This window comes from Trachurus trachurus (genome assembly GCF_905171665.1).
Source record: "Trachurus trachurus genome assembly, chromosome: 1".
NCBI classification, from domain to species: Eukaryota; Metazoa; Chordata; class Actinopteri; order Carangiformes; family Carangidae; genus Trachurus; species Trachurus trachurus.
The window spans coordinates 119,507-144,654 of NC_139891.1; the positions used below are offsets into that span (position 1 = coordinate 119,507).

The following is a 25,148-nucleotide window of genomic DNA, read 5'->3' on the forward strand; positions in this document are numbered from 1 at the left end:
GATTCCAATGTGACAAATATATTTTATTACATTAAATGTCCAGTCGGTGTGTAATAATTGGCAAGGTTGATTGGCAAAATCTGAATATACTTCCCATGAACATATTTGTATAAGTGTATAATCACTGTAAGATAAAATTTGTTTGGTTTTTGTTGCAATCTAGAATCTGAACGCTGGATATCACGGTTCTCCCCCCATTTTACACACTGGACCTTTAAGTATGTATGTAGAATCAACATGGTGATGGTAAATTTGACATAGCCTACTGTATTAGGTATTGATGACATGTCATAAGACAAAAATGTAGGTCCTGTGATGATACAGTGGATCAAACGAGGCCTATAATGTAAAGAGTGCTGCCTGTAGTCAGTAGTGGTGAATCTGTGGCTGCCCTCAGCTCTAGACACACACAGTTTGCAACTAGCAGCACAGTGAAGCATTTAGCAGCTAAAGGGCATGACTCCGATTGGATGCAGCTGTTGTTCTGTCCATCACTACTGGATGTGCAGACGAACAGGAAAGTATTTGATAACAAGTTTAGGGATAAATAGGTCAGTTTCAAGACTTGAGAAGCATGAACAAAATCAAATGAATTAAGACTGAATTAACTGCAGCTGAATGATTAGTCTATATTTAGCTGCTTTGGTTTCAAGGTCCTAGATAGGGCGGCACGGTGGCACAGTGGTTAGTACTGTTGCCTCACAGCAAGAAGGTCCTGGGTTCGAATCCCCAGTCGCCCAGGTCCTTTCTGTGTGGAGTTTGCATGTTCTCCCCGTGTCTGCGTGGGTTTCGTGGGTGCTCCGGTTTCCCCCACCACTAAAAACATGCCAGCTAGCCTGATCCTCCAGTCAGCGCCCCTGACCAAAGGCACTGGCTCATAATCTGGAGTTGGTCCCCGGGCGCTGCACCGTGGCTGCCCACTGCTCCTCAGGGATGGGTTAAATGCAGAGAAAGAATTTCACTGTACTAGCTGTATATGTGACAAATAAAGTACCTTTACCTTACCTTACCTTTAGATGTGGTCATGTTAGTTATTGACTGTCTCACTGACTTCACTAGGACACTTGATATGAACACCACCGAGCCGCTGTTGATGTTCTTCACAATCACAACCCCTTTAACTCTCCTGAATCTCTGGACATTTTGAGGTTTTTTGAATTTTATTTTTGCATGACATGGCTGTGTTGAAGCGAATGGCATAACAAAGTCCAGGTTGTGTATTTTGGGGTGAATTTTTATTTTTCATGATTTTCCCCCCAAGTCTTTTATATGCCTCTAAATAAGTCCCTTTGGCATTTTTTGTGCCTTTGACTCCCATTCAAAACATATATTTTTAATGCACTACCATTGCAATTTGATTTCTCTTTTTTCATTCCTTGGTATTGAAAACTCCTCAAAATTTCATGTTTTACTGTTTCCATTGTTTGTTTTCATGCACATCATGCACATGCACCTGCACAGAGGGACATACATGCATTCTTCAAGTAATAAAAACATCAGGTATCTTGCAGGATTCGATAGGATCAAAGGTTCAAAGGCATTTAAGGGGTTAAAACATTCTGAAAATTCATGAAAATGTGTTATGTAGGGCAAGGACTGAGGTCAATAATGGAATTCATAAAAAAAAAATAGGGAAAAAAATATTGATACATAATATTTCTACAGCAATAGCATTTGTTTTATTTGTTTACATGGGACCCAGGTGGAGCCAAAAATGAAGGGACCCCCGAGGCTTAAAAGGTTTAATTCAAAGTTTAACCTGATGTAAGAAAAACTGTAGAGTAGAGCAGCTGAATTAATGTGATGACCTAAACCTGTGCTGGTGCTGGCCCCGCCCCCCCCTCTCTTCCCCCGCCCCTCCCCCTCCGCTCCTCCAATCCGCCCCTGTGTCCCAGTAAAGCAATTTCATCGCATATAGGGGACTCGTCCCTACGGCCACGAATGGCAACATGGCGACAGAGGTAAGACTGACGATATTATCGGTTTATGAATTGTGCACCGGGTCTCAACTCCACCACCAGCACCAACTGTATGATATTATACGGTCACCGGGAGGAAAACGGGCGCGGGTGCAGTTCACACGGAGAGAGAGAGGGCATTAAGGCTGCGCACGGTTTAACTGGGATTCAGTTGACTTGAATCAGGACCGACGACCATGTCCTACATTATTGTACCGGGTTCGTCTGAGGGTCGGTCGGTCGTTTGTCTGTTTCTTTTATTCGGTCAGCATTCTGGCATTTTTATCAAACCAGTAAGAACAAGGGGGGCTAGGCTAAATAAATAAAAACCTTATCGGGAATTTTTGAAAGTCAACTGCGCTTCATGGGAACAGAAATGTGGCAGCAGGAATTCAGCGGATCACCGAGCGCTGCTGCTCCTCCTCCTCCTCCTCCTCCCGTCATGTTAAGCTGTTTTGGTGAAAGCAGATCTGTTTTTGTCTGTTCAGACGCCCCATTAATCCTGTGACAGGCTACTGTGACCAGTGACCACACACATACACACACACACACACACACACACGGAGGAGCAGCAGCATTCAGCACCATGGACAGAAGCCACGCCGCTCCGACCTCACTCACTCTGCTCCTCCTCCAGCCTGAGTCGCCTCTGTGCCTTTGGAATCACACGAGTTGTGAAGAAAACAGGAAGAAAAAAAATGTGGCTGGCATTTTATCAGATTAACTTTCATTTTGTTCTGATCGATCTGTTGTGAGCTGTAGTGAAATGTTGCCTCGTCTCCTGCAAGCTATGCTTTCCTGTTAGACCAGAGAGAGAGAGAGAGAATGAAAGTGTGTGTAGAGAGGATAGTATGTCTGTCCGGTGCTGGGCTGTGCTCCAACACACAACCAGGCAGAAATGAGTGCAGACACTGAGCCACAGAGTTGATTGATCACATCTTGTCTACATCTCCTCTGTCATGCTATACTCTCCTAAATCAGCTTCTGTTTGTACACATTGCCAGTGGAGAGGAGCTCAGAGGTGTGTGGAGCTCTGCCTCTCTCTGGGGACTCATTACTGTAAAAGAGATACTGTGTTAACCCTTCATCTCCCATATTTTCAGTTCCACAACCTGCAGGAGCTGAGGCACAGTGCATCCCTGGCCAACAAAGTCTTCATCCAGAGAGACTACAGTGAAGGAACAACCTGCAAGTTTCAGACCAAGTTCCCCTCTGAGCTAGAGAGCAGGGTGAGGAGACACTAACCTGTGACTCAGGGCATTTTCACATTCACAAGCTCATATGGTGTATTGGCTTTTATGAATTCATCCACACACACATTTGTATTCAATGTATATATATATATCATCATGGTTTTCCTATTAAGTGTTTGTTAAAGGGATAGTTCACCCAAAATTGAAATTTCACTCATTATCTACTCACCCTCATGTCGACTAAGAGCTGTGAGAATTTTCAGAGTCCTCCGTTCCTTCTCTGAGTTACGGGGGGGTCCGCACAGCAGTATTTGTCCATATAATGGTTGTGAATGGATACCAACTTTCTTCGTCCAAAAAGACACACCAAAAAACATCCAAATACCTCCATACTGCTCGTCTGTAATGTCCCTCTTGTATTGAAGCCCCGACATGAGAAATTGTTCCGAAAAAAGTTAAATAAGTCTATATTTTAAGCTTGTTTGTAGCGGAAGCTCCCAGTGTCTCAGTTCACTGCTCTTCCTGTGTCAGTGCAAATCTCACGTGATTTGCACTGACCGGCGGAACAATTTCTCATGTCGGGGCTTCAATACAAGAGGGACATTACAGACGAGCAGTATGGAGGTATTTGGATGTGTTTTGGTGTGTCATTTTGGACGAAGAAAGTTGGTATCCATTGACAACCATTATATGGACAAATACTGCTGTGCGGACCCCCCCGTAACTCAGAGAAGGCACGGAGGACTCTGAAACTTCTCACAGCTCTTAGTCGACATGAAGGTGAGTAGATAATGAGTGAAATTAGAATTTTGGGTGAACTATCCCTTTAACAGATATTTCATAACCAGAACTTTAATGCATAAGAATAACAGTTTCCTCTGTGGTGGAAAGAAAAACACAAAATATATGTAACTACTTTAATGATTATGAAAAAAACAAAAACCTTTCTCTCAAAAGCTGGAACCATGTAGGTAATCATTTCCATTTTATTTTGAAAAATAAACTAAGACCTTGCAGAAGGTAATCATTAAAGTAATTACATACTGTATATGTTTTTGTTTTTTTTTCCAAAATAAAATGCCAATGATTACATGGCTCCAGCTTCTAAGGGGAAAGGTCATATATGATTGTAAGCTGCAGACCTTTTTTAACCTGTTGGAGGACTAGTAGTTATTGGTTATTTTATAGACCAAACAAATGATCAATTGAGGAAATTGATGTGGTGAATTACCCGTTCTTCTCCCATTTAAAAAAAAAAATCCATCTTATTACCATTCAGCATTCCTTTACTCATCCCTCTGTCCTGTGTGTTTCTCCAGATTGAGCGAACACTGTTTGAAGACACAGTGAAGACTCTGAATAACTACTATGCAGAGGCAGAAAAGATCGGAGGACAGTCCTACCTTGAGGGGTGTCTGGCCTGTGCTACAGCGTATCTCATCTTCCTCTGCATGGAGACACGATATGAGAAGGTCAGAATCTCAAACCTGATTTGCATTCTAGTGTACAAAAGGGACGTACAGTGATGAACATGTCCTCATTTTTCTTTTAGGTGCTGAAGAAGATAGCAAAGTACATTCAGGAGCAAAATGAGAAAATCTACGCCCCCAGAGGTCTGCTCATCACAGATCCCATTGAGAGGGGAATGCGCGTCGTATCCTTGCTCTGTGTCTGTGGGTGTATCTACGCTACAGTATGAGCTCTTCTCTTCTCCTTCTCTTTGTTCAGTGACCCACACTCCACAGTAGGAATGTCACGATTATACATTTTCTTGGTACGATTATTGTCAGAGAAATAATCACGGTATTACGATTATCACGATTATTATGCATTAATTGATTTCACAACACTATGAATGTGTAAAATCAAATATAGTCAAAATATAATTACATTACTCATTGTTTACACAAAATATTTCAAGTATCTATTAATATATGACCAATTCTTAAAGGGATAGTTCAACATTTTGGCAAATTGGCCCATTGCCATAATCGCTATAGTCATAGCAGTAGGTTAGGGTTTGTTACCTTTAATTGTCAGTGTAAACTATTTTTAGAACGGCGGAGCGCTGTGGCAGGCTGTTCAGAGCTACGCTATACGGAGGCTAATGGGATTTTTTGGTTTCCCTCTTAAAACGTTAGAACGTTATGAGACAGAGTAGTTTTAGAGGCAAATTCATGCAAACCCGCTGATGAGCGTTGCCTTCAGGGACAGTTTTTCAGCAAGCAGTCTCTGTATTTACCTCAAAAACGGCTCTGTTTCGTAACGTTCCATTATTATCCCATAGCGTGGTGAATGTGCAGGTCACAACTTGTCCACCAGAGCGTTTTGGAGTTGTTGGATTGTGTATTTGATGAGTTTTAAGAGGGAAACCAAAAAATCCCATTAGCCTCCGTATAGCGTAGCTCTGAGCAGCTAACGGCTCTGCTCCGCCGTTCTGAAAATAGCTTGCACCGACAATTAAAGGTAACGAACCTACTGCTATGACTATAGGGATTATGGAAATGGACTAATTTGCCAAACTGTTGAACTATCCCTTTAAACCCCAGGGGAAATGTTTGAAATATTCAGGTCATAAATTGTTATCTATACCAAATGTTTGAGTTTATTTTAATCGTTTTTTGTTTTGTTTTGCTTTTTTTTTTATTAAAATTGACACGCTAACATTTAAATTCCTACCAATCCAGTTACGTTAGTTAAATGGACCAGTATCTGTGCATTTACCTTTATTTTTGCGCACATCTGCCAATAAGGTTCCAACATCATAATTTTGGGAAAGTGACAGTATTTAGGAATCTTTACGATTATTCGTTTAATTGTGGCTTTTAATACCACGATTAATTGTGAAAACAAGTAACCGTGACATCCCTACTCCACAGTGAAATGTTGTTCCCTAACCGCTTTCACCAGATAGAGATTTCTATCTATGAAGACCGGGGCTCCAGCGGCTCCAGCTCAGGGAGCAGCTCCGTGTCCGGCAGCACCGCTCGATGACCGGGGACTTCCCGACGACCGACCACGACGTCCCCCTGATCACTCACAGCCCGGGAGGAGAAGTTTGTACGACGATACCGCTCCTGTTCCAATACTTCACCCATACATCCCTCAGCTCACACAGAGGATTCATCAGCTTTGTTTTTTTCTGACTGTCACATGCTTAATTTGTTAAAGCTTTTTTTTTATAATTCTGTCATGGTGAACGGCGCTTAAAACATGCACTTAAGTGGTTTCCTGCAAAGCAATGTGCACGCACGCTGACGCTGTCATGTTGGGATGCAATGTCTACATGAGGAGAAACAAAAAAAATCGAACTGGTAATACTTTGTGTGATCGTACCATTACCTTCCTTCCCGTCTTCTCTGGTGGCTGATGCAAAGGGATGGAAGGCAATGAGAGAAAAACGAGGGAGGGAAGCGTTGAGACAGGAGTGAAGACCACAGGCCTCACCAAACCTCATACCTCAGACACCACAGCTGCACCCTGACCACAATGGACCAACTATGAAATTGGACTGAACACGTCACCATCAACCCTGCAACACTGGATAATGGCTTTCAGAAATGTTACCCCTAACTGTATTTTTCCAAATCTTAGAAAATGTATAAAGGATGTACAAGTGTCTGATCAGGGCACCATATAGTTTCACCTTCCCAGAGCGGAGATCAACTGTATGAAGATGCTCTTCCTCCATCTCCTGTGCTGTATATCATGCTGTCTGGTAGCAGATGAATGTCATTCAGCCCGTCCATGTCTATAATGTAGCAATCTTCCAATCTCTCTCACATGAAGCTAATTAGACACTAACACAAACATGTGCAGAAGTACTAACTTCTTTGTTTCTAGTAGAGAGGCCAACTTTTCCTAAATTTCGATTATGCAAAAAAAACGACTGTGCATTGAATGCAACAGTTAATAGATGAAGGATGGTTAAAAAAAAGTCTTCCTGAATCTTACCTGTAGTATTTTCAAATATACCAACCCTTCCTTGACTTCTCCACAAACTTCCAAAGAACAATAACTGCCAAAAGCTGGCTCAACAAATGTGAATGTGTCTTTTATTTTGATGACATGTGTGCAAGAATAAACTTTCGTACTGCTTATTGTTTGATACACTCAGCAATGAGGTGCATATGACTGGTGTCAAATAAATACTGTTTCATCACAGATGTACAGAGCTCATGTTTATTATTAGGCCATTCATATGGTCAAGAAACTTTGTTTGCCATTTGAACACGCACAGTTCAAGCACTTAGGAATTCTCTGTGCAAAGCTCCCAGGTCAGTCAGTGCAGAAATAAAAACAAGTAAGAAAAACAGATAGCAACTCTGCATTAAAAGTTTAAACAGAATAAAGAGACTTATTATTGCACAAGTGTCTGCTGTTGCACATGTAGTCCTTCTGTGGCTTTCGCCATCAGTCTCACAGTGGCAGGGAAGATGCTGTTATAAAACCTTGTTTTATGGGTGACAATGCTGTCGGCTCTTCTGTTCTTCAGGTTGTATGTTTTGTGCTTGTCCCTGAGAAGGAATTGAGCTGGGTGATGTACTGTATGTCCCTGAGGATGGTTTTGGATGTTGTTGGGTTTTTTTGGACCTATGGCAGACAAGCTTTCACAGCAGGGTTAGTGTGCCAGTTAGTTCAGCTGTCACAGTTCCTGACCACCGTAAAGTATGAAATGAGTATGACTAAAATATTGCTCATTTTAAAGGGATAGTATCATTTTTTAAAAAGTGGGGTTGTATGATCTACAAATAGCCCCTAAATACTTTAATTGCAGTAGAAGACTCTCTGCACTCCTCCCGTTAGCAACGCCAGCCCATAGCCCTGCCCAGAGATTTACAACATACAGTGTTGTGAACAGACCCAAAGAAACGGCCTATTTTCGCGGCCTAAAAGAGGTTTTACCTGAACCTAACCAACTCACGTATCCCTCCACCCAGGGTTAGCGCGCACCGATCAGCAGTTGGTTAGCTCCAAATAAAAACTGTGTTTTTCCTGCACTTTGAGGGGCTGGAAAAAATTATATTATAGCGAACAATGGAACTGTGTATTATTTTTCAGGTAAAACCTCTTTTAGGCCGTGAAAATAGGCCGTTTCTTTGGGTCTGTTCACAACACTGTATGCTGTAAATCTCTGGGCAGGGCTATTATGGGCTGGCGTTGCTAACGGGAGGAGTGCAGAGAGTCTTCTACTGCAATTAAAGTATTTAGGGGCTATTTTTAGATCATACAACCACACTTTTAAAAAATGCTACTATCCCTTTAACACTTCATGCACTTAACATATGAGATGATACTAATCAGATTTGATCAGGCAGATTTTCCCATGCTTACATGCCAGCACTCTCAGCTCGTCTTCACTTACAACGTGCAGGGACTACAACGTGCACCCAGTCCATCAGAACAGACAGGAAACCTCCAGAGTGCAGGACGTCCACATTCTGGGACATGATCGGGTAGTTTATTCAGACAGACAGACAGACAGACAGACAGTTACTGTGTGTCACCGTTCGTCCGGGCAGGCAGTGCTTTCTCACTGTGTCATCGTCACTCTGTAGACTACCGACCTCTGAGATCTGCCAGTGCATACAGCACCAAGACACACTGTAGGAAAACTGTCTTTAAACAGGAGGGTTCAAACGTGGAGAGAGAAGTTGAGCGGACGCCACGGTAAAATGGAGCCAAGGCTGCATGGATGGAGAGACAGTGTAGGGGAGAACAAGAGACATGGTGGAGGAGAAGAGGGAAGGGCAGACAGAAGGTTAAGACAACACAGTAGAAATGGGTGACACAGAGGGACCTGAAATGTGAGAGACGTGACAAATGTCCATGTTTAAAAGAGGAATTCATTATCTTTCTTTTCTAGTCAGAATTCCTGTCCTGTTCATAGCAGTTCTGTTTCAGCTGGCAAACTGAGCACATCATAAAACCCTACAGGCAACATCTGTTACAATGCTACGGTTGTATACAAGACTAAATGAAGAGTCTCTCAAAGCCCTGCAGATGGAGATGACTTTTTTGTACCTGAAATGAGAATATGACTCAGCCAGAATATTGATTCATAGCAGTTTATTTACAGAGTTAGCCATGGGTCATAAAAAACAACAACCATAATAAAAACCAGTGCAGTGAAAAAAGAATAGTATGAGAAAAATGAGAAACACAAAAACTACTCATAGAGTATTAAATAACAAGGCTGCTTTCTTAAAGGGATAGTTCAACATTTTGGCAAATTGGCACATTACCATAATCCCTATAGTTTTAGGAGTAGGTACATTACCTTGCAAATCCCCAAATTCATTCAAAACCGCTGATGCGCGTTCCCGTCGGGGGCAGTTTTTCAGCAAGCCATCTCTGCATTTGCCTCGAAAACAACTCTGCCTCGTAACGTTCTGTTATTATCTCATAGCGTGGTGAATGTGCAGGTCACAACAAGAGCGTTTTGGAGTTGTTGGATTGTGTATTTGATGAGTTTGATGAGGGAAACCAAGAAATCCCATTAGCCTCCGTAGCGTAGCTCTGAGCAGCTCGCGTCTCGGCTCGGACGTTCTAAAAACAGCTTGCACCGACAATTAAAGGTAACGAACCTACTCCTAAAACTATAGGGATTATGGCAATGGGCCAATTTGCCAAAAATGTTGAACTATCCCTTTAATGCATGGACAAGAAGTATATTTAGACAATGTTCTCTGCAACATTGATGTGTCATCCAAAGTAAATTTAATGCATTTCATAAGATTGTCTTCAAAGACCTGTAAAAAAAAAAAAAAACATTTAAGAAAATTAAAAACAAAACAAAATAAAATTCAGTTGAATTTAACAACAACTAATGTATGTTGCCTACCTGCACAGCGGCCATTCTTGACAGTAAAACCTTTACCGCACTGAAAAAAACAAAGACAAAAATCAAAATTACAGACAGACAAGGGTGTAGAATAGAAATCAACAGTCTTCTGCTACTACCATGTGGTAAAACAGTGAGTGTGCTCCTAGTACAAAAACTGTGAAGCTGTGCTACAGACCTGCGTGTCATTGGCAAGCACAGACATTTCCCCTTCCCCGGGATAGGCCACTTCCACCACTGAATTCATTTCACCAGGCTGCAGGGTTCGAGTGATGGAGCTGCCGTCTGGCCAGGAGACCTCCAGTACCTTCACCTCATCACTTCCTGAAAGTCATGGGGCAAAACAAACACACAGTTGTGTAACCTCCTGAGAACAGAGGAAAAAAGGTTTTACTTTTTAATTTTTTTTAATGATAATTTAAGTATTGTGGTCCAAAGAAACATGTTGCAACAACATTTTTTTCAATAAAGTTTTTTATTATTTTTTTTATTGACTTTCCCTTGTAGAGGACATCGGGACTTGCTTCATACAGAATTTTATGATGAAATTTAAATTTTATGATAGTGAATTCATTTTTGAGTGGATTTCTTTAAAAAAATCTTTCCATTTCTTGAACATTAAAGTAAATGAAGACAGTTACATGAAGAAAACACATCTGTTTAGGAGTTAGGAAATCAGCACATTCGATTTGACCTATACTAATGCAATTTGTCAACGTGAAAAGATGAAAGATTAGCCTTTTTCCTCACTATGTGCTGTCAAATAAAGGCAAAAACACACACACAAAAAAAGATTAGCCTTTTTGACTTTTTAAAAATCATATTAATGGAAGCCAATACTTTTATTTTAAAGAAACAACTTGATTTTTGGCAACAGAAACATGATATCTGGAAAAAGATTATGACTTACCGCTCTTGTTGCCATAAAATGTGGATTTTAAATTTGCACCATTTTGAAAAGACAATGCTTTTTTTTGTGTTGGCTCCTCCCCCACAACTGGACCATCTAATGAGAGCCCATTGTCTCCTCTTAAAGGGACAGTAGCATTCAGATGGATTATATAAATGATGCTTGACTTAGAGGTCTCGGAGTCATGTCCCCCACAGAGGACAAAAATGCATTGCCGGGTCTCAGGAGGATTGTGTAACTGTTTTGATATTGGGTTTGAGTAAAGCATTAAAAAACAATCCTATTGTCAGTCTGTCCATCCAGCCAGCATAACAGTAATAATATGAAGACGTAGTTAGTTACCTAAACCAAAGTGGGCAACAGGCTCCATCTCACACAGGTATCCAGAGCCTCCATCAATGATGCGTGTCTGAGCTCCACTCTGATTGGTGAAGGCTGTAACTTTGGCACCGCGGGCAAAGGAGCCAAACTGGGTGCGGGGGATGACCCTCAGCCAGTTATTGGATGATCCCTAACAACACAGATGATAGGTTAGGTTGTGGAGCCAAAGCCTGTATTTCATGAACAAACACACACATGCACCCACACACACACACACACACACACACACACACACACACACACACACACACACACACACACACACACACACACACACACACACACACACACACACACACACACACACACACACACACACACACCTGTGTGACCTTGAAGACAGAGATTGGCTGCTGGGTGCTCTCTCCATGCGCCAGCAGCAGGTCCAGCTGTCCATCCCCATCCACGTCTGTCACAGTGCCACCTGTTCAAAACAGACGCAGCTTTCACTGCTCTGACCTACATAGTGTGACGACTCTCTGACAGCTGTGTCTCTGCAAATCTCATCCAAGGAGAGAGGCAGCAGAGACATCACATGCTTCTGTCAGGTTACAAAAGTTTTAGAGTAGATTTGATTTAAAAAAAGAAAAAGTCCAGTGTCTGAGACTAGAGCTGGCTGACCTGTTCCCCTCCCCTGTGGCTCTGCAGCGTCTCCCACGTTCAGCTCCTGGATGAATGGATCTGCATCAGCTCTCCTTGACACCCTGCAAAGAAACACATAATAAAAATAACTATTAATGTTACCAAGCACAGATCAACTCTCATCAAACTTGTGTGCACAGAAAATTTAAAGCCCCAGGGCCCTAATTTCGTGGCGCAACTCAGGGGGGCGCAGCGAAGCGAGCCCTGACGCAGCTGGCGAAGTGGTATTATCGTCCAGTGCAACAAGGTGCGCAGCGGATTCGGTAAATTGGCAGACTGCTGTGCGCCGAGATGGGAGTGGTCGCGCAGCAGGGGGAGGTGTCGACAGATTCGCCGTGGCGCAGTGACAATTTGTTGCAGATAGACCGCGCGGAGAGTGCGCCGAAAGCTCGCCAGCTCCAACCTGGTCTAATCTCAGCGCAAGGCGAAGCGCAGCCAGCGCAGTGGCAATTTGACTGCCCAGCGCGCAGTGCGTACACGTCACCAAGACCTCACAGGCAGATTTCGTCAGTTCCAGGCACATTTAAATGCAATTAATAATAATAATAATAATAATAATCATCATCACAATAACCCCTATTTATTGTATCTGAATCAGCACATACACCTATATCTATATAGATTGTCCCGTCACACTGATGGCAGATCAAAGGCTTGCGTAATGGAAACTCAGCCTGACTGAATTAACACAGATGAAACCAGGGAGGGACTGAGACAGCCGTGGATGTCCCAAGAGCAGGTGTTGACACTACACACTGTGCCGTTGCAGATTATCAGCTATTTATTTATTTATTTACTTATTGATTTATTAGGGGCCAGCGCCGCATCGTCACGCGACCATAACAAATAAAACTGAAAACAAATAAACTATCATCTCTCACAGCAAACCACAATCAGCCTCGGCATCATAGTGAGCAGATATTAACATCTCCATCTCAGGTAAATTCTAAAGAAAAAAGAAAAAGAGCGACGCTCCGTGATGCCTCCTTCACGCACAGCTGTTTGTTTATGCTGTGATCTGTGCACACGTGTTTAAATATAGGTTAGATAGATAGATAGACCTGCTCCCTCCTCCTCCCTCCTCCCTCCCAGACTACTTTTGCATCATCAGCCCGTGAGGTCTGTTCGCGCGACCGGACACTGCCAGCTTGGACCGGACCAGAACATCAGTTTCCTCCCGTCTCACTTGCTCTGACAGATTGAGAGCTGTTGCCCAGTAAAAAAAACAAAAAAAAACACACACACACCCCTTTTCCATTAATAAAGACACTCATATTTAGTAACCTATATTTAAACACGTGTGCACAGATCACAATATAAACAAACAGCTGTGCGTAACGGAGGCATCGCGGAGCGTCTCTCTTTTTCTTTTTTCTTTAGAATTTACCTGAGATGGAGATGTTAATATCTGCTCACTATGATGCCAGGCTGATTGTAGTTTGCTGTGAGAGATGATAGTTTATTTGTTTTCAGTTTTATTTGTTATGGTCGCGTGACGATGCGGCTCAATAAATCAATAAGTAAATACATAAATATAGCAGATAATCGTGTAGTGTCAACACAGCAGTAATCCATCCTCATCTTTCATCTGTGCAGCCTTTGATGTGTCATCAGTGTGACAGGACAATCGATATAGATGTTCTGAATGTCTATGCTGCAATCTGTAGGTGCTGATTCAAATCTTCTCTTCCACGGTGAAATCAAACGTCCGCCTTGCGCGCGCGGCGGATTTAAAGGCGAGGAGAGGAGCTCATTTGATTGGTGAAGATCTGACTCGGCTGTGTCAAACCCACTCCACGCCTTCTCTCCTCCCTCTATGCCATTTGCGCCGGTGGGAGGGAAGTAGGCGGGATGCGCTCCGCTGCGTTTCGAAGGAAAATTGCAAACTGCTCCTGACCACTCCCCGTTGGCGAAGCGAAGGCGAGGCGCAGGCCTGATCCGCTGCGTCTGCACCTAGTTCACGAAAATAGAGCCTCCAGTGTGTAACTTATTTGGCTTTTTATTAGCAAAAATCAAATATTGCTTTCATAAATACGTATTTCACTGAAGTGGAATCAAACCAGCATACAAATGAAAGCTTTCTGGTACCTTAGAATGAGTTGTTACAAGTCGTTACAAATATACAAGGGGGGGGGGCGCACCGAACCGAGGCGGCCATGTTGCATCGCCATTTTTTACGTTGAGTGGCAGCGTGACCGTAGGTAACCATAGAAACTCAGCGGAGCTGTGGGCTCGGCCTGTTAAAACTGTCACCACTGTGTAGTGTGAGGAAGGACAGAGGCACTGATGTTGCATTCAGGTGCAGTCAGGCAGACGGCCGTCGGCAAACCAACCAGATGTCATTTTACTCCACCAGAGAAAGACGGTAAAACGTGGGTCAGGTAAACAATACCACATCACCATGACAACATATTGTCAGGCCTGTATTGTTTTGCCTCGTGCTGGCGGACCACTTGTTTACATAGACGCTTGTTTATCCTGTTACATGCAGCATCTGTTGTCTGTCTGACGTCTGCCCCATTTCACGTGAATGCAACATCAAGAATACGTTCAGATATGCAACCGCACTGGGGGGAATGCTTACACATTATACCTTTAAAGTCTTACCTGAAGAGCCTGTTAGGGGCATTTCCTCGGTAGGCAATATTGTTGAAAAACACCTCCAGCTCCTTGTCATTATCAAAGTCAGCAGCGATGACTGTGCGAATAGGGGACGGGTTAGCAAATCCTCCAGTAGCTATGTTCTGCACAAGAGAACAAATAACTTTTAAATCCAGTTTTATCACTTTCATCTCAAATTATTTTTCTTCCACTGTCATATTCTTCTTCCTTACTCGAAATTTTGAGTCGCTGCCCTGCAGGTAAAGTCTGTGCGGGCCATTCCAGTTGCCATAGACGATGTCTGTTTTCCCATCGCCATTGAAGTCAGCTAGTGCTACTCCTCTGCCATGCTGGTATCGGTCTTCCACACCTTTGGTTAGGGACAAAGTGTTAAAAGGGAAGGTGCTGAGAGAAAAACAGTATAGGCTTCTGTATATTCTTTTTCATGAGAATTGTTGCCTGTGGCGACATCTAGTGGTATTATTCAGAAAAACCCTGTGGGTAGATGACTGCACAGTGATTCCCCTCTTTTAGATGACATTTCCATTGAAATAACCACAATATTTTAACCATATGTGATTCTCATTTATGTGCAACTCTCTCATGTGGCGATTTAATTTAAGGCGAGACACTACAGGCAAAAACACACTGATCAATGATCTTCCTTAACATGTATTCCCTCAGAAAAGTCAAAAGAAATGGTAGAACATCCATATTAAGGTGTTTATTTTCCTTCATTTTGTCTCTTTTGTTGGTATTTCTCCTAAATTCGCCAACAGTTACCAGCTACTGTTATCTGACCCATGTCATGTCAGGTATCATTGTAAAGCTCTCTCTCTCCTAAACAATGATGTAGGCTCCAAAAATTGTCATTTCCTTTATATCTGCAACCAATCGTAAAAGTACGATTTACATTAACAATCTATGGAATTTTACAGTACAAGTCTTTAAAGGTCGTTTTCTCAAAATGAGTTGAACCTGAAATCTCAACTTCAGCAGCACTTAGAGACACCAAACCTTCCAGTTTTATTCCTGTCTATATTCTGACGGTTTTTACAGAGGGGATTGTTGAGATGTCATTCACAGCCTGATTTATACAACATTTTATTTCTAAAAACAAGGCGAAATTAGATTTTTTTTAGGGCTGGAGTATTTTCTCATTTATAAAGTGATAAAAAGAGATATCTAAAATCCCCTCTGTAAAAACTTCTGACTCTAATATGTCAACAAAATAAAACAAGAATTTTGAAAGAGGCTTTATCCATTTTTCAGATTTCGGTTCTGGAAATGTATGCAAATTAGCGCATATTTCATTAGATATTGCCTCATTTACATATTTAAACATAAAATTTGACAAAACCTGTAATACAAAAAATATTTGTCTTAATGTAAGTGATACATTTGGGAAGTTTCATGGTGACACCCGTTGTTTAATTTTTTTTTTTTACCCTATTCACCTGTAGTGTCTCTCCTAAAGCCAAAAAGTTGAGTTGAGCCAGTAAGTAATAAATGCAAGAGAGTAAAAAATGGCATATCATGCAAAAAAAGTAACAATTTATTGTTTTATAAAGTACTAACTGTGCTTGATGGATTTGATCTATTTGTTTGGCCCTCCTCACCTGCCTGTCTGGCCATGTCAGCAAAAACTCCATTTCCATTGTTCTTAAACAAGAAGTTGGGTCCATTCTCGTTGTCACAGAAAATGTCAGACCTGGCCTGGCTCAGAATGGGTCCAACCACCACACCACGACCACCTGCACAACAAGCACGCTGTCAAAGCCGGCCTCAAACCATCACACACACACACACACACACACACACACACACACACACACACACACACACACACACACACACACACACACACACACACACACACACACACACACACACACACACACACACACACTTCACCTCTCCAGACTAATTCCTTCTGACCTGTGAACTTGTTGACTCCGGCCTCAGCAGCCACGTCAGACAGGGCGACGATGCCTTTGCTGACATCACTGGCAGCCTCGTCCATCTCTATCAGGGCATGCGGGCCGACGTTGCCGCTGGCATAGTTGGCCACATAGATGGAGTAACGGCCAGTTCCCTGCGGGGCAGCAAGAGAAGTGAGAGGGAGGAGGCATTTGTGAAAGTATTTATGAATCAGTGAGAAAACTACAGGAAAATGTAGTAATCGTGTGATTTTTTAGAAATAGGATAAAGAGTGGGTTTCCTGACCTTTCTATCGATACATGCCACAGAACGTCCTGCCATGTGATTAGCAACGCCACGACGCACATTGAGCTCATCATTCAGAAGATCCTCGAAGCGGCCATTACGAAACTTAAAGAGCTTATCTGTGTAAGTTGCTCGTCCTGCAATCAAATGAAAAGACACTAATAATGTGGAAAAATCATGCACATATAAGATCTAACTTGCTCATGAAAACTGCATTAGGGAGGATGAATCTTGACAGTGCCCGATTTACCAGAGTAGGCATTGTTTGTGTTAAGGAAGTAGATCTCCTCACGTCCGTCCCCATCAACATCACAGGCTGTAACTCCAATAGCGTTACCTGCTCTGTCCCTCAGGGCATAGTATGGAGAGTTACTGTCATCAATGGCAATGTTTACCAGCCTGTTTTGAGTGCGATCGTACTTCAGCACCAGGTTGGGTCCATTGTACCTGAGGGATAACATGACATAGATGTTTTTGCACACATGGAATTAGAAAAAGAATTCCAACACAAAATAAAAAACTTGGGAGCTGTATACGATCATGAACCCTCACCCTGCCACCACCACTTCCAGATCACCGTCACCATCCACGTCTGTTACAGCCATCCCATAGTTGAGCTGTGTCGGATTGTGCAGATTGTCAGGAGGAAGCATTGTCTGCGTTACAGCCCGGAGCATGGGAGGGGAGCTCTGGGCGTGAGACTGATGCCAGAGTGTGACAGACAGGAGGAGCAGCAGACCTGAACGCCACATCACTGCAATCTGAATGGACACAGAGCAAGGGAGTGGGTTATGGGTTATTTATTATGCACAAGTCTTTCCTATTAGCAAATTACATAAAATAATAGAGATAAGTTCATGACATGCTAGAGAGTATAGTATAGTCAAAACAAAAACATATAGCTAATTCACACACAGAACATTTTATTAAAAAACTAATGAGTTCATAATAATTAAAAAAAAACATGAACTCTGAGTACGTTCATTTAGCCTTTTTTTTTGACAGAACCATTGAATTTAGAATTAGATTAACAGCCCCAATTATCTGCAAAAGCAGTGTTTAATAAGCCATAGCTAATAACCAAGTTAATGTTTAGTAAGCAGTAATAAAATATAGAGGAGTGATTTCAGTCAGTGGAAAGCCACAGCAAATGTAGCTTTAAGTAGTTTTGTCTGCCATTGAACTCAATGGTGGTTTCCTATCAGTTCAACTGACAAAATCTGTTTTTTTGAAAACTACTCAGAGAAGGGCAGTGTGTCACACTCCATTAGCTACTAGCCTACAGACATTTTCAGTAATTGTTGTTAAAAGTCTTGCACATTGAGATTTCTATCACTGAATCAATGCATGAGACATATCCCTCCTCTCTGTCCCCGAACAGACTCTGACAGTTTCCTCCTTTCAGTATCTTAATGAAGTCTTACCTGACAGCTCTGTCACTGTGTAGAGATGGATATGATCTGATGCCGCTGCAGTGATGTGACTGGTGTCAGCGCTGTTACCAAATTATTTGGCAAAAATCCTCAACCTTACACAACTTGCACCTTTACAATTTACGAAACAAGCTTGTGTAACGCGAAGAAGACTAACCAATCAGCAAAGAGCCATCTGGATAATTAAAAGACCAGTGACCAATGCTGAGCCGTGCTTCCGTGCGCGTGTGATGTGAGACGCGGATGTTGGCGTGTTTGTAGGCGCAGCTTTTCAAACACGTCACAGCTGTGGCACAGTAACGACATGGTTACAGGTTCAAATCCCTCAGTTGTGCGGTGAATCTGTTCTACTGGACAATTCATGTTTAGCATTGAATCTAACGCGCTCGTCACGACGAGTAGCTCGGTCGCAGTACCACAGAAAAACACCATCTCCCAGAATGCATTGAGTCACTGTCTTTCGCTTGCGTCACTAGTGCGACGAAAAGCTGTTGCTAAACAAACCAAACACGGGTAAGCTGAAATACTCTCTGATATGATAGTAGTGAAACTAGTCTGAATCGAAATAAAGAGATAAAACTGCGCTTTAATGTTAAACGACATAAACTTTGTATCTGTGTCTGCAGTAGCTTCAGTGAGAGGAAGTTTAGCCGGCGAGTTAAATGTGTTAGCTAAATGTAGCTAGCTAACATACACCAGATGCTAGACTCTGCTCCAGAAACAAGGCGTAACTTTGGATTAAACATTGGGAGGGTTAACATCTCTGCCCATAAAACCATTTATTTAAAACAAATTAGCATTTGTCTAAGTGCGGGGGAGAAGTGCAAAAACATTCATTTTGATAGAAGGTCAATGCTAATTTAACTCTTTACTCTGGCATTCAAGGCAGGCTATTTCATTTCAGTCATTTCCAACGATTATTCTTAACGCATTTTATTTTGTTATTAATCAATTGTAGTGATTGATATGTTTATTCTGACAGGACTAATGTGTATTATTCAATTTATCATATCACCACTGGCCCCAGTGTAGGTTTTAGAGGAACTAATGACACAATTTGTGATTCAGGCAGCAAGGCTATGACAAGGATAACGGGTAGCCTGCCTGCAAAGGCATTATGAACATAGCACACACACACACACACACACACACACACACACACACACACACACACACACACACACACACACACACACACACACACACACACACACACACCTTGTTAATAATATAATGCAAAGGCCAAATTGAGCAGCACATTGATTCTGTGGTGTCCTCTCCTAGCTTTACCTCTTACCTCTAGCAAACTAGCAACCAGCCAAATTGTCAGAATCAGATTATTAAAAATATTACTTTTGGTTGCTTGCGAATTAAATTAAATCAGTAAAAACGATAACGTCTTTATACCAGCTTGTAGATATTTAATTCACTGCAATTATCTGATTTTTTTTTAGGGCATTATGACCCCCTAACCCCCCCATGTCCAGAGTGTAAACTCATTCAAGTTGTTTCAGGAAGAGTTAAACAATGCTATCATTAAAGCATGTATAAAAAGGGGCTTGTATAAAAATCTCAGTGTTAATGAAGGATTGAATACTCCACATAATAGTCTTTTATTACATCGCCTCTTCTTTTTCACCTCTCCTCTGCTGTAGATGTTTTGACAACATCGTTTAATAATGGAGTGTGAACAACCAAAGGAAGAAGCTGCTCCATCCGAGCCAACACCGACACCTCCCTCTCAGTCAAAGAAGCCAAGCCGGGCTCTGTACGTGCCCAAACAAAAAAATGCCCCCAAAGACAACCCTCAGACTCAGGGAGAGGTGAAGCCAAGGCCCAGGCCTCGCTACACAGACAAGGCACGAAAAAATGCTAAGAACAAGAAGGACAAGGCTGGAGGAGAGGCAACGACCAAACCTGATGGAGGAGAAGCTGGCGGTGAGCCAAGTGATGCCAAGCCTGCAGAGAGTGAGACGTGGCTACAGAATACAGATATGCAGGTTAATGGGCAGTCGTCCAGCGTGGAGGCAGATCTGGAAGGAACATCCCCTCAGGAGGAAAATGGGGAAGAGGAGAGTTGGGACACCTTGTTCAATGATGATGGAGACTGTCTGGATCCACACCTGCTTGAAGAGGTAAGGCCTTGGTGTCGGACTGAGCGATACACAAAACAAAATAAAGGGGAACAGAGACCTTAATTACCATCATTGCTTTCCTTCTCCTGTCTTGTATTCTTCTCCCCCATGTCTGCCCCCTACCTCAGCTCGCTTTGAAGGAGGGTAGAAAGAAGGAATCCATCCAGGAGGCCAGGTTTGATTACTACAACATGAGCCAAGATGATGATGAAGACGACATTGATCTCAGAGAGGATGAACTCTCAAACATTGTAGAGATCTATGATTTTCCTGGCGAGTTCAAGACGGAGGACCTTCTCAAGTTATTTCAGGACTACCAGTACGTATAATTCACACTACAACAGCTAACTTTAAAATCTTTTTTTCTTTAAAAAAAAAAACAATTTTCCGAACGTCATCTATGGTCAAAACGGGAAGCCGGTTTTGCATTTCTGGTGGAATTTTACGTTTACGTTTCCATGGTTTTCAGTCTATCTATCTATTAATGCTGGCTTTTACACAGATGTCAATTTGTGTGATATCCATTGTTAAAAGCTGGTGTGATGATCCATGCGTTTTACAGATTTTCATTGAAAAAAACCCCCAAAAAAACATGCATTTACCGCGACTACCGAAACCAATTCCAAATTCCACCGGAAGAGCAAAACCGGCTTAGGTTTTTGACGTTCGGAAAAAGGTGGATACAACCAGCAGTTCTTGTTCTCACTACATTTAAGATCCACATTGAAATCACTGCTGCATGTTTAATTTCTTCCTAACAAATGCTTCTCTGCAAGAACAACTTAATAGAGATGGGAGTAAACTATATTGTGTGTGGGATACATATTGCATCTCAGATCTACGTCTTAGTTTTAGAGCAGTCTTTCTTATCTATGTTTGGTTTTTGTGATGTTTTCTTTTTTGTGACATCTGACTGTGTCTCTTTTATTTCAGACAGAGAGGCTTTGACATTCAGTGGGTTGATGAGACACACGCACTGGGCCTCTTCTCAAGCCCCATAGCAGGTTAGTCAATTGCTGCTTCACATAAACAACAGTTCAGAGGTGAATACGTTATCCGCTACAGTAATATTTTTGACACAATTTGTTTAACCTGTGTCTCGTCTCTTTTCAGCTGGTGAAGCTCTAAGATCCAAACATCCACTGATGAAATTGCGACCGATCTCTAAATCCTCCCCTGCCACAAAAGCCAAAGCCCGCAGCTGCTCTGGTACAAATGATTTTCTTTGTCAGTTTGTCTTCCGTGTCTCACACATTTAAAAATGTAATATCATCTGCATCATTCTCCTTCCCGCCCACCACCAGACTACCTCCTGCCCGCTAAAGAGAGACCTCAGACCAGCGCAGCACTGGCTCGCAGGCTCGTGACCGGCGCCCTCGGTGTAAAGAGCAACGTGTCGAAGGAGCAGCGCGATGCAGAGAAGAGGAAGCTCCAGGAGGCCAGAGGTGCGTCATGCACAGAAACATTATGTTCAGTTAAAGGGATACGCCAACATTTTTTTTGTGTGTCTTGCCTCACTCCCGAGGCCTTGACCAGCAGATAGACACCATCCTTTCCACTGTGGTGCAGTAACAAGGGAGATACGGGCAGAGCTGGCGCACCGCTAATTAGCTTAGCTCAAACGCTGGAAGTGCATACCGTAGGTAGTGTTAGCCTGCCTCCTACCCGAGCTGAAATCAGCAGTCAGAAGCTGATTTCATTTTAGCTCTAAACTCTGTAAATATATCACTTTATCCACATTTCAAACATGTTTAGGTGAGAAAGTAGCCGTTTAGATCAGCAGTGTCGTTAATTTGTCTAAATACCAGCTGTTTACAATTTTGTTCTGACAAATTCGGCGCTACTCAAGCTAGCCGTTGTGACCAACGCACTTCTGATTACTTTCACAAAATAAAACACCCGTTGCCCTTTACATACAGAAAACCATGACGATAGAATTTGTGCTTTTACTTTGAAATAGGAAGTTTACCTACCCTCCATGTAGCTAGCTTGAACCAAAATAAAGCGTCTTTGCTTGAACCCTCCGTTTTGACCGATCTCGTCCTGTTACCGGCATTTGACCGCTCAAGATGCCTTACCGGAGAGTTTTGTCAGCTCTGAGACGAAGATCGGCCCGCCGGTTTCTGTTTAGAGTTGCTGAAGAGTTTCTCTGATGACTTTAGGTGGAGGCAGGCTAACACTACCTATACACTTCCAGCGTTTCAGCTAAGCAAATTAGCGATGCGCCAGCTCTGCCCGTATCTCCCTTGTTACTGCACGCACAGTCGTAAGGATGGTGTCTATCTGCTGGTCATGTACTCAGAAGTGAGTCCAGAAAAAAAAATGTTGGCATATCCCTTTAATGATTGTAGTCTTGTACATGAAGCCATAATGTGTGTAACTGAACTTGTTGTGTCTCTCTGTATACATACAGATACTCATCTGAGTGTCCCAGTTTTTGCATCACTATGTTTCCACCAGAAGTGGGAGCTCTTTTCACACTTAACAGAGAAATTGGAAAGTGTAGTTGCAAATTGGTGCCAAGAGAAGTTGCTCTCTGTCCATTCCTGTGCAGATCATAACAGGTCTATAATCAGTACAGCAGCCATTTCCCTTCAGAGATGGAACATAAGTATACAGGCGCAGAAAACCACAAATGGCCGTCCACCGAGCAGCCAGTCAGGAAGTCAGTGCCTTGAGCAGAGCAGACTAAAAAAAGCTCCTTTGTTCTAAGCATTGGCGTACTGCAGTGCTTTATATTTAAGATCACAACAGGCACAGTAAATGTCAGTGCAGACGTGCATCATGTGCTGAACGTTGTGTCCTTGGAACGGATGCCACGTATGGCTGCATCCAGAGATTAATTTACAGCTGCGTCTTCAATCTGCCCCGGCTCGGCTGAGGCTCCTCCCTGCATGTGGCAACGATGGTGCCGTAAATTTAGAGCAACAAATGACCAAACAGTTGTTTATTTGACTGCTTTCACTGATTGATATGTTGAACTGAATGTCTGTGATTTACCTTTCAGAACAAAAGCGCCTGGCAGCCAAACAAAGGGATGATGCTTGGGAGGGGAAGTGACCGAACATCCCCCCCTGTTTTCTTTTTTTTTCTCTTTTATGTGAGATTCCTTGATTCAGCAGAGACTTCTCTGTTTCTTCCCCTGCTATGTTTTACTCCACTAGCCACCCCTTCTTACCACCACACTTCCCAGAAATGGATTCCCTGCCACTGTCCGGTAGCCCGCGGTGTTACCTCTACTCCTCCACTACATCCTTCTACTTAATCCTCTTGCTTTCTTTGTTCAGGGTCATCTCACATGGACTTCCGTTCACATTGGTAACATTGTGTCTAAGGTCTGTCCTGAAGCACTGAGTTTATTCATTTGTAATTCACTGACAGGATTATTTTCTAAAACATCATGTTTTTCATTTACATGGAAAAAAAAAAAAGATAACACAAGTGGATCTGCTTGTAAACGTTAAGGCAGCAAGTTGTTCTGTTAAAGATCAGGCATAATTTAGATTCAGTCATGTAGATACAGTGCATGTGTATGACGACGTTGAGATTTGAACATTTTTTTAATCAGTTAAATTAAATGTTGTATTGTTTTTTAAAAAGTGTCATTGTTACATTTTAAGCTGCAGACCTTTTATAAAACAAATATCTTAATATAAATATCTTAGTTTTGTCAGGTCCGTTTGCAGCATCTGAGCTGCATTGTTTCCCTACTTTGTCCAGATAGAAATTGTAATTATGAGTCTAAGTATAAATTTGATAAGTAATGTTTTTTTTTCTTTGAGGGTGAAAATATCTCTTTTCCTCAATAAGACAGCCTCCATCTTTGTAGCCAGTTGGATAAAGAAAGTGACAAGCATCTTGAAATCAGACAAATATATATGGTCAACACTGAGAGCATGAAGGAGTCTTTAAGAACAGTACTGTATAGCATCCCATTGTTTTCCCCACTCATCTATACTTAAAGGCAGCAACAGTAATCACTGAGAGTCTCAGCTTAGTCCTCAAATCCTTCTCAAACTATATTTTCTTGGTTTAAATAGGAACATATTGAAGTTCATCATCCTTATTACTGCATATGTAGCGAATGCATTTAATAAATCCTGAGTAGTAAGGAGTATTTTACTGTAGCTGCACAGTCACAGATCCAGGGTCTGTGAACTTGATAGAGCTGCTGAGCCAATATTGTACACATTTGGATTGTCTGTATTCATAAAATTGGTGAATAAATTATTAAAATTGAAGAAAAAAAAATCTACTGTTTGGTGATGTTTTCTCTCCAGTCTAGTTATTACATGATCTATTGGTTGAGGAAATTCTCTGGCACTGGGGTTCACCACAACTCTTACAAACTCCCTCAGATAGAAGAGTGCAGTGGTCAGTCTCAACAGACTGTTTTTCTTCGTTCCTGGAAAGCTGAGATGTTTGACTTGTAAAAACGTTTCACTAGACAGAAATAATGTGCATTTAATTGCACTTTTATTGTCAAATTCAGTTTCCTTATTCAGAGTCAGCTTTCATAATTCACCACCAGCTTCCTCAGACACGTCTGGGCTGAAGAGACTTTTTTCTTTCTGACAGCTGGAGGCCGCTGTCTCCTCTGAGGCTTCACCCTGCTGACCACAGACCATGTGGCACGCTGCCTCCTGCACCTCCTCAGCCAATAATTAAGTCTCTTTCTCCCAGCGAGGATAAAAAAAGAGCTGAAAATTTGTCAGGTTTTTAGTTGGTGAACTTTGTATCAAAGTCAAGACGTAAGATTTCCTTTTTAACATTTGACCTCCTTAGCATTGAGCTGTTGAATAATGTGGATATGCTGACACATACA

General features: G+C 42.2%; 3 protein-coding genes across 3 annotated transcripts; 2 read left to right on the forward strand and 1 right to left on the reverse strand.

Annotated features, from left to right (window-relative positions):
- The first annotated feature begins 1,899 nt into the window (after window positions 1–1,899).
- golga7ba (golgin A7 family, member Ba) lies at window positions 1,900–6,323 on the forward strand. The gene is made up of 5 exons (XM_083980470.1): window positions 1,900–1,961; window positions 3,062–3,187; window positions 4,471–4,623; window positions 4,704–4,805; window positions 6,062–6,323. Exons 1-5 carry the CDS (start codon window positions 1,950–1,952, stop codon window positions 6,143–6,145), a joined length of 477 nt encoding a protein of 158 aa, XP_083836596.1. The 5' UTR covers window positions 1,900–1,949; the 3' UTR covers window positions 6,146–6,323.
- Window positions 6,324–8,710: 2,387 nt separating this feature from the next.
- On the reverse strand, window positions 8,711–17,507 carry crtac1a (cartilage acidic protein 1a; the record flags this gene model as incomplete). Its single annotated transcript, XM_083974760.1, has 13 exons — window positions 8,711–8,838; window positions 9,996–10,035; window positions 10,174–10,319; window positions 11,248–11,416; window positions 11,610–11,710; window positions 11,908–11,990; window positions 14,536–14,672; window positions 14,763–14,899; window positions 16,149–16,283; window positions 16,468–16,624; window positions 16,756–16,892; window positions 17,006–17,202; window positions 17,308–17,507. The coding sequence occupies 13 exons, from the start codon at window positions 17,505–17,507 to the stop codon at window positions 8,711–8,713; spliced, it is 1,767 nt and encodes a 588-aa protein (XP_083830886.1).
- Window positions 17,508–18,635: 1,128 nt separating this feature from the next.
- r3hcc1l (R3H domain and coiled-coil containing 1-like) lies at window positions 18,636–24,303 on the forward strand. Its single transcript, XM_083979401.1, has 7 exons — window positions 18,636–18,701; window positions 19,844–20,323; window positions 20,452–20,642; window positions 21,257–21,327; window positions 21,437–21,532; window positions 21,628–21,768; window positions 23,331–24,303. The coding sequence occupies exons 2-7, from the start codon at window positions 19,868–19,870 to the stop codon at window positions 23,381–23,383; spliced, it is 1,008 nt and encodes a 335-aa protein (XP_083835527.1). The 5' UTR covers window positions 18,636–18,701; window positions 19,844–19,867; the 3' UTR covers window positions 23,384–24,303.
- The last annotated feature ends 845 nt before the right edge of the window (window positions 24,304–25,148 follow it).